This window comes from Hetaerina americana, unplaced genomic scaffold, assembly GCF_022747635.1.
Source record: "Hetaerina americana unplaced genomic scaffold, ioHetAmer1.1.p SCAF_17, whole genome shotgun sequence".
In the NCBI taxonomy this organism is placed as follows: Eukaryota; Metazoa; Arthropoda; class Insecta; order Odonata; family Calopterygidae; genus Hetaerina; species Hetaerina americana.
Genome location: NW_027286730.1, coordinates 5564735 through 5575035, shown reverse-complemented (window position 1 = coordinate 5575035; position 10301 = coordinate 5564735). Strand labels below are relative to the sequence as shown.

The window sequence follows — 10301 nt, the reverse complement described above, 5'->3', positions numbered from 1 at the left end:
ATTTACAATATAATGAAAATAACCCCTGAGCCTGAATTAGCTCAAAAAAGAAGGAAACAAATGAATTAACATGCAAATGAAATCGGAGTCGCAGACAAACATCTAGTAGAAATTTTTACAATCATAATCCACAAATTATTTTAATTATTGCAAAGATTGTAAATTATTCACTATAATTTGATTAAATAATACCATGTAAAAGATCATGGTCACCGTGCTATGGACCACGTATGTCTACGAACTATTGCGAACTCATAAGCAATTCACTTTTTGCATTGTGCTTCATTTATGCAACGTTTTACTTACCATAATGTATTCTCAATTCAATTTATTGTTTTTTTTAACAATTAATAGTACGCATGTCTGGATTTCAATTTTGTTAGATACCCGTATCATTGTCGTGAATGAACGATTAGTATATTCTAAATCACAAGTTGTTGCCCAAAGAAGTTTCTTTGCTAAGCTTTCATTATATTTACTCAAAAATGAGTGGTTACTTCTTGAATATGAAAGAAACTAGAATTATCTATTTCTTAACTCGCTGAATGCATTCCACGAACATTTCATTCGTGTTTAAATGTGGCGCTGTATTCTTAACCACCGCCAGGTAACAGCACTGCGCAACTAATACGTAAAGTTGTTCATCTACGGCATGATGAAACCAATTTTTCTGTACAACTCGTAGGCTGCTCGTAGCCCGCAACGTGACCAATATACCATGTGACCACGAGCATCCAATCAGGATCCAGCTCACAGTCCGACTTAGTAAGTCACGTTGAAAGCGGCGTGGAGCCGAAGGTATGATTATGTGCGACGCTGAGTCGGGCTGTTAGTCTCTTCGCTGGACGCTCAGAAATCGGCAAAAATTTGTTTACGTACCACAATGATCTGCATCTTATCAAGTGGCTCTACTACTGGATAAGAATGGGGAACGATAAATCTGAGAAACATTCTGTTCATTGGTTCAGAAAGGGACTGAGATTGCATGACAATCCCAGTTTGAGGGAAGGACTAAAGGGCGCAACTACATTCCGTTGTGTGTTTATTTTGGACCCTTGGTTTGCTGGTTCCTCGAATGTTGGTATCAACAAGTGGAGGTGAGTACCCATTTCCAATCAATTTACCATGAGAGTTTCAGCGTTTTTTGGTAGATTGATCGCTCATATGTTTCCAAGAAAAACAAAATCTGTCATAATCCAAAGAAACTGCGGGAGATGCCGCAACAGTAACTTTTAACGGAGTCATCCGCTAATGTGCATTTTAATGCAACAATTTCAGAGCGTAAAAATCATTCGCCTTGACTGGGACTCGAACCCAGATCCCTCAATATCCGGTCGAGTGCTTTGGCCACTTAAGCTACCGAGGCGTCCTCTTAAACTCTGAAATTTTGGGGCTTTTAAAGGAACTAGATGTTATGACGAAATACCGTACATACAATGTCACATGCATTCGTAGTCGTGCGCGAGGCGCCACTGTCCACGAGGTTAAAAGCCAACTTTAAACACGTATGGTGTTTTCCCTTTGACAAATTCCAAAGAAACTGCGGGAGATGCCGCAACAGTAACTTTTAACGGAGTCATCCGCTAATGTGCATTTTAATGCAACAATTTCAGAGCGTAAAAATCATTCGCCTTGACTGGGACTCGAACCCAGATCCCTCAATATCCGGTCGAGTGCTTTGGCCACTTAAGCTACCGAGGCGTCCTCTTAAACTCTGAAATTTTGGGGCTTTTAAAGGAACTAGATGTTATGACGAAATACCGTACATACAATGTCACATGCATTCGTAGTCGTGCGCGAGGCGCCACTGTCCACGAGGTTAAAAGCCAACTTTAAACACGTATGGTGTTTTCCCTTTGACAAATTCCAAAGAAACTGCGGGAGATGCCGCAACAGTAACTTTTAACGGAGTCATCCGCTAATGTGCATTTTAATGCAACAATTTCAGAGCGTAAAAATCATTCGCGTCCGGGTTCGAGTCCCAGTCAAGGCGAATGATTTTTACGCTCTGAAATTGTTGCATTAAAATGCACATTAGCGGATGACTCCGTTAAAAGTTACTGTTGCGGCATCTCCCGCAGTTTCTTTGGAATTTGTCAAAGGGAAAACACCATACGTGTTTAAAGTTGGCTTTTAACCTCGTGGACAGTGGCGCCTCGCGCACGACTACGAATGCATGTGACATTGTATGTACGGTATTTCGTCATAACATCTAGTTCCTTTAAAAGCCCCAAAATTTCAGAGTTTAAGAGGACGCCTCGGTAGCTTAAGTGGCCAAAGCACTCGACCGGATATTGAGGGATCTGGGTTCGAGTCCCAGTCAAGGCGAATGATTTTTACGCTCTGAAATTGTTGCATTAAAATCTGTCATGTTCACGGGCACCTTTCATTCTGCGATGAAAATAGAGGAAGTTGAAATAAATTAGAATAAATCATCCTAGATCCATAATTTTCAGGTTGATCTAATATTCCTCTAGTGCGCTTCGCCACCTCGTACCTAATTTCGTGAGCAAAAATATCTACTCCCCGTGCATGGCATTAGTTTTATATTAGGAATTTGATATTCATCTCCATGGTGAAACAGGAATTATGACTGCGGTGATGAAATAACTCCATGACCAGAAACTTCAATTTCCTGTTTGTCGGAGGAAAACTGTATTTTCTCCGCAAAATCATTCACATGATTCAATAGGGAGAAAATTACGCACACGGATTAACAAATATTTTTTTCGCTTGAGAACGGTGTCCTAATAAGATACCCAGATCGCTTATAGCTCGTCGATACGCATTAGTTATACTCTTATGTAAAAACTACTGCCAGAATCTTGTAGCTTGTCTTTGAAATTATTGATTTTTGACAAATGCGAATATGGGTAGGATGTAATCCGTTATGGAAATAAATGCTGTACGCCGTGGATTCCAAAACAAAAAAACATTTTTTTTATTCAGTTGCATTTGGAATATATTAATCCCGGAACAAACTTCGATTATGGTTGTTTCTTAGAACTGGTTGTTTGATAATTTCCTATTAGGGACAATTTTCCTTACATTTTTCCTAGACAGATTAGTTGAACGTTCTTGTGGGATACCTGTTATTTCCAATGCATCGTGTTTTTGGTTCGATTTGTTTGCGATGGCAATTGAAGAATTTCAACGTTTCTTGTAATATCTCATAGATAGAAACGCAAGTGTTCCTTGGTTCAGATTTTAATTATCGCTTGAAAGATGTAATGTACGTGCATGGCATTTTGCTTCGACTTCGTCATTGAGACTACGTGAGTGATAACATGATGCTTACTTATTTGAAATGTTTGATAAGAGGGGACAGTTCCTTCATTTACAAAATTAAATAAATTGTAGATTAGATTTTGTGAACTTTGTTATATAAACTCCATATTGCCCTTACACTTCTTATTTTCCTATTTCAGCGTGTGCGAATGAAATTGTCACATTGTATAAAGATCTCTTAGATAACTGACATGAGTGTACATCGTGTAGATTAACGTACAACTTTAAACGCATACCTACTCTTCCGCGGCATTTTGTTAAATGGTGGAACAAACTGGCGCCAAATTAAAAGACTCGAAAATAGCGATTCTCTTATTCCTTGAATACCAAGAGGTAGACAAGGATTAATATAACTATTTATACGAAATAGGCAAGGGATGATAATTATGTGTTACCATTTAGACACTCAACAGTAGTAATACCTTTCTATTCCTACGCTATTACGTATGTATCAAAACTTAACCCAGAACAACTTTTACTTGTTTCTTTCGTGAGCATTTCCAAATGTCATGGGAACTATTTTCCCATTTCATTATTGTGTAAAAGAAACAAGGTAACTACTCACTCCTGGTTTAATCATTGTGGTAATGTTTTGAATATTTACTGCCCAGTCGTTAACCCATTCCCGTTCAATAGCCTCTGTCTCACTACCGAGGGTGATCCACAGATGTCGTCGGTCTCACGATTGTTACGAACGCCGCCCTATTATTCTCACCAATATGGACTTAATACTATAACTTCATCACTTGTAATTCCACCATGTAAGTATGCTTAATGTTGGTCGGGGTGACTCGTTAATTTTTTCCAGAAAGCAGTAAAAAAAATAAATTCCTAAAATTTCCTGTTAAATTCGAACAGTATGATATCGTAGAAGACATGTAACGTAATATTGACATTCTGAAGTGGCAATAGTGAATCCGAAGGGGGGGGGGGGCGACAGCCTTGTTATTTTTCGATGAAAGAGGAGTAGTTTGGATCTTATTCACTATATATTAATAATAAACATTATTAATCCTAATTATTTAGTAATAACAGATAATCGGTCCATGTCATTTTTAACCCGCATGTCACCACTGCATAATAACAGTTAATAACGTTAAATCTTCAAAATATTCATAATTCCAATACTTGGGGTCAGTGTTCTTATAGTGTTCACCTTTTGATAAGTTGTCTCTAATCTCTTTTCATCCCTCATTCGTAAGATTCTCCATCCATCCATCGCGGTGTTATCATCCGATAGCTAAGTGCATGATATAAATGAAAACACTTCGTAATTTTATACCATTTAATTTTAAAAATATACTTCAAACGGTTTTATTTATTTATTTCTTAATGTACCCTGCAAGCCACCCCTTGATTGTGTGGCAGAGATGAATACACACCAGAATAATTTTTATCCGAACATGACCCTACCGCGGTCGGACAATGTTATTATGATATCTTATCGTTCGTTGAAAAAATGACATCTTAAATCTATCTGTTGTACACTTCATCTCTCTAATTTTATTGGCATGCTGAAAATGACAGGTTTAAATGCTTCGGTATTCTAATCAAGAAGTTCGCAAACGTTAAGGGGCAGCGATTGTCCTCTTACCAAATTTTAACCTTCTCTAAATTGTGTGGTTCGAAATTGTTCAATGAGTTTGTACCAATCATTCAGTTACCCTTCGAGTCCTCTTCCGCCCCCCCCCCCAACCATTTTTCCAAAATTCTGACTCTGGTTCCCCCTGGATTTGGTATTATTTGCAGGAATGTTCCCTTCCTCTTCCTGATTACGTAATACCCCCTTTTTTCCCTTGCGTCTCGTTCACCTAGCCAACTTCTACCCCCCTCTCTAAACTGTATGAATGTGGAATTCGAGCCGCTTTACGTTTTCATGTTTACTGATAATAATACGGATACGTTGAAACCGTGTGAGGCATGTTAAAACTATAGTTTGGAAATTCACTAAATATATTTGTTTGTAATAAGCCTCCATTTCACAAATAATTTATTCTATTCCATACTTAATTCACATTATTCCCTTAATATTTCGCAACTTGTCGGGTGAATGTACGCGTATTTTAACATATCCTGCTGTCTTAGAATTAATCTCGACAACTTTCTTCCTCAATCCTAATGGCCCTTCACTTTTGTATTTCTCACTGTGTAGTTTATTGTATCCCTGTTCATTATTATCACACTCATGAAGCTTCTCCATCCTTCTTCATAATTTATTTTCCAACCCTAAACTTTATACTAATCTTCATAATATTTAAACTACTTTGCGCGATCTAAAATGCCTTTCCACTTCCTCTCAATTTTTCGTTTTCCTAACTTTTTCCCTTGTATAGCAGCATACACAGTATCCCTATTTTTTAAGATCTCCTCCACTTGTGTTTTTCCCTTTTACTTCCAATTTTTCCACCAATTTGCTCTGTTCTCTTTCCCCATCCAGTTCCTCTTCTTCTTTGTTCTCTCTATCCAGCTTGTTTTTCTTCAGCCTGTCCCATTCCTACAATTCACACAGCTAAGCTCAACCTCTTCAAAAGCCAAGTTTCTGAAACGGGAAACTGAACGCTCCGTTGAATGTGTAATTATCTTTTCTTTTTCGGTCAGTGTAAATGACAGAGATAACAATAGGTAACATTGTGTGTGTATTAGAATGTATGAAAGAACCGTAAATCTCAAGTTGGAGGCTTCCTCTTTTTGTTCCGATGATAAATGGAGGCCCCTTCGTAATGAAATATTGTTAGAAGTCCATTTTCAACCAAAATACTGCCCAGGTATGCATAGTGTACCAACGGATGTAATCTACATTCCCATTATGCATCTAGTACTAGCCTTGCTACCTTGTGAGTTTATTATTATAAACAATTCCCTATGGTTTAATTTTATCCTTTAATTTTCAAGTTTTTTTTTCGAATTCTTTACCTCGATCTTTTCCCATCTACTCTGCAGCCTGATCGGTTACTATTTTTCCTCTCCTCCAAAATCACATGCCAGATTGCTTTGATTGACATTCATGCCCACCGACTCCCGAGAGTCCCCGGAACCTCACGAGACCACCGCTGGATTACATAAATTGCATATGACGTCGTCTGTCCGAAGAGCGTCCGCTGACACACTTTGATTTGCAAGATTCCGATGCGATAGTCAGCGTGTCCGCCTCGGGAAGGGTGCGGGGCGAATTGAAAGGCGGGGAAGGGAGCTCGCCTGCGCCCTTCACTCCCCCAAGGGCATCCGAGTCTCACCCCACATGGCGCGCGCAACTGCACACCATCCCTTCCCCGGCCACATGGCAGTGACAAATAGATGCGGTTTGGAATGGATTTCATAGTTAGTTTAAATAAGATGACTGAACTAATGGCTGCCATCGAAAAGAGTTCACTTGAACCAAAATAAGTTACGCTTTCCGTAAAAATATAAGTACGACCGCACCAAGAACTTTCCAGAACTCAAGGCCACATTTTAATGGATTTAAAGGTATAAACACACTTCGAGTTAAATCTGCCATCCATCAGTGTTTAATAACCAACATAATTTTGGATAACAATACAGCCACATATCAGCCAAGTAATTTTTACCATTAGACTTGATAACGCATTAAACAAAATGATAGGAAATAATGAAACTGAGTAACTACGATACGCTATTAAATTTAATTTTGATTACTTTCGTTTTTCATGCACCACGTCCCTATAATAATCTCTAACTCGTGACAAATGTCAGCACAAAGCAAACACCTCATTCACATGTTATATAACAATATCAAGTTTTAAATATCGATGTTAAAACATCAAAAAGCTCTTCAACGTAGCCGTTTTATTCTAATAAGGGGATCTTTTTATGGTCCACGCACCTGACACATGATGACTTCTCCTCTCTACTTCATTAAATCGGTCACCACCTGAGGACACAAGGGTGTGACTGACCGTAGTAGCAAATGGTAATATGGCGCAGGTAAGGCGTTATTTTTGGAACGGCATCTTTCAACGAGAGGAATGAGAAATGGACTGCTACGAAGAGAAACGTGAAAAAATAAAAAGAAATGCGAAATATCCGTTCCGCAATTCACGACCAGAGAATCGCAGCGTCCGACTGCTTACATTAGTGTATAAATAAGTGCAGATGTGAGCGGGACATTCCGGCGGAAGCGTGGCTTTTGGTTTGGGGAGGGGGGAAAGGTTTTGTTTTGCCGAGCCGCACGCCCTCTTCTTTTGAGATCGGTGATATGACTAAGATCAGCGGTGATAGAATTTGGACTTCCGTGTTGGATGAAATTGAATATCGCCAAGTCTAGATGTGTATAATTTCATATTTTAATGGGAACATATTTCATATCATGCTTTGCATACTATGTGGTATAACATTGCATTAATTCCGTATTTTGAATTTACATCAGGGCTAGGCGGGTTATAGACATTTCTACCGAATTTTGTGTCTTTGCGAAATATACATGTATAAAAAGGAAATTTAAGTTAATATTGGTGCGGACGTTTGGCTCAAAATGTCTGTTTTACATTGTCAACTCAATATTTTTAATCGAAGGTAAAATAAGAAAATGTATCTAGAACAACCGATTATTGGAGTGCAGTTCTAAACTTACATCGCCATGCGATACATTGCACGCAACGCGATATTAGTCCCGTATGTGAAAGTAAAATATATCGCTGAATCGAACAGTCCTAGGTGTGAGGGTACTGCTTTTAATTTATTCCAGAATATCAATCCTCATCGCGTTGAATTTAAATTTGGGATTTCCATGACCGGATGATTTAAAATCCTCCGGCTATAAACTATTTTCGGGAACTTTGAACACAGACATCAACTGTGAATGAATGCCCGCAGCAGTTTCGTGTTTACATGAAACTGCAACTTCGCCCGGATATGTAAATGCGCCGATCGCTAGGATAAATTGCATCGCAACGTTGTCGTTTTTTTCCCTTGCTTTCCAACTCCCAGTGCCCACCTGCATGTTTGTTTCAACCTCATATCCAAAGAGAAACCTGCTTTTATATTTCTTTGAGTACTCCTATTAACATTTGTTCCTCGTTCAGTATTCAAGGTGAGGAAAAATGTGTGTGAGAATCGCAAATTTTCAGTAATTACTCGTGTTTTAGCTTAGCTTTTTAATTTTATATTCAGCTCGCGGCTCTAATTCACTTTTATCAGAATTTTTAAATGATAAACAAACTCTGTAATTGAAATCTCCCATATATTCGAATTGCAAGTTTGAAATGTTTCGATAGGATATAAATTTTTTTTAAATCCACACTCTTTCATTTATGTTATTTTGAATGCACAGGTATGTTGTATACTACCCCTGTTTATTACCTCTTCGTGTCCCCGATACATGAATTTCCTCTTCATAACTTGGCTTGAGTTTTCTTAATTATGACGCTTCGCGTACAGGCTTTTAACTTTGACTTTGCTGGCGATACTTCTCACCACGGGAACGGATGGATTTGAGATGTTTTCTCCACGAACGATAAGGGATCAGAATAACATTGTCCGACCGCGGTAGTGGTGAAAATATTCGGGTCAAATTTAGTCTAGATAGAAATTTAGAATATAGATATATTCCTCCGTTATTCATTTAATGAACATGAACTTCCACAAAGTTGAGCTAGAAACAATCGAACACACATTTCTTCATTTCAGGTAAACTTTTCATCGATCTATCACCGTATATGTATATGTTTGAGTAATCGTAAAATCTTGGATGCCTTCCATCATCCCGTTCAGAATGCGCGGAATCGTAGATACCAGTATTACGAGCTCGTAGCTCCACAATGTATAACAGGCTTGTCATAGTCCGCTGGTGCCTGCGTGAACAAAGTTTCCTTCCCGTTATCCCTATCACAAGCAATGCTAAGGTATTTTCATTACCATATTATCGGCAATAACTGGCGCACCGAGAATCGAGAAAAGTTAAAAACATTCTTTAAGTGGGAGTGCGATTGTTTGACGTCGCTCTGAGAGACGGTTCTCGCTAAACATTGGATGCCAAAATAGCGAAGGTTTCCACTCTTCCGCCATTCTCGAAGCGACGGAGGTGCCTGCAGACCTTTGGATATGATAATACTACCTTGATCAAAAAGTTCCCGGAATAACCACCGTGTGGCGCTCCCATCGTTCCGATTTGAGTTCTGTTTTTTTTGTTAAATTGGTACATCTGTTGTTGATATTCCCTTTAAATCTTAGTGTCATAACTTGACATTTGCAAAAGTTACGGTCGGTTTTCGGTATGTCCATCAGTGCTTCCTGCGATTTTTCCATTACTTCCTCTCGGCTGCTAAAACGCGTTCCCCGTAATGGTTTTTTAACTCGATTGAACAGAAAGAAGTCACAGGGAGCCAAATCAGGTGAATTCGGTGGCTGTTGGATGGTATTTGTTGCATTTTTCGTCAAAAAATTACGAATAATGATAGCACTGTGCGACGGTGCGTTATCATGGTGCAAAATCCACGAGTTTTCTGCCCACATTTCTGGTCTCTTTCGGCGAATTGCTTCACGCAAACGTCTCATAACGCCCAAATAATACTCTTTGTTACTGTCTGGCCTTCTGGCAAAAATTCATGATGCACTACACCGTTGTAATCCATGAAAACCGTCAGCATTGCCTTCTTTTTTGACTGAAAACGACGTGGTTTTTTTGGTCTCGGCTCATTTGGTGAACGCCATTCACTTGCCTGATGTCTGGATTGCGTGTCGTACTCATAAACCCACGTCTCGTCTCCAGTAATGATCCTTTTGATGAATGTGGGATCGGATTCAGCCTCGCAAATCATGTCTTTTGCGACGTCAACACGGTCTCTTTTTTGCATGAAATTGAGGTCTTTGGAACCAACTTTGCTGCTACACGACGGAAACCCAAATCATTAACCACAATGTCTTGGGCGGATCCATAGGCAATGTTCAAGTCCTCCGCTATTTCTCTGATGGTTAATTTGCGGTTATTGACCAACATTTCTTTTACTTTATCAATTTTTTCACCGACTTTCGATGTCGATGGTCTGCCACTGCGTTCA

The 10301-nt window shown here is 39.0% G+C and overlaps 1 protein-coding gene across 2 annotated transcripts in view; it reads left to right on the top strand.

The window, feature by feature from the left end:
- Nucleotides 1-799: 799 nt before the first annotated feature.
- LOC139687129 (cryptochrome-1-like) overlaps nucleotides 800-10301 on the top strand; it is a 51448-nt gene continuing 41946 nt past the window's right edge. Inside the window, exon 1 of one of the 2 annotated variants that reach the window (XM_071584251.1) lies at nucleotides 800-1097. In XM_071584251.1, coding sequence (XP_071440352.1) covers nucleotides 925-1097 — 173 coding nt within the window. In that variant the 5' untranslated portion in view covers nucleotides 800-924. The remainder of the gene's footprint in view (nucleotides 1098-10301) is intronic. The other variant, XM_071584252.1, reaches the window with a different exon arrangement.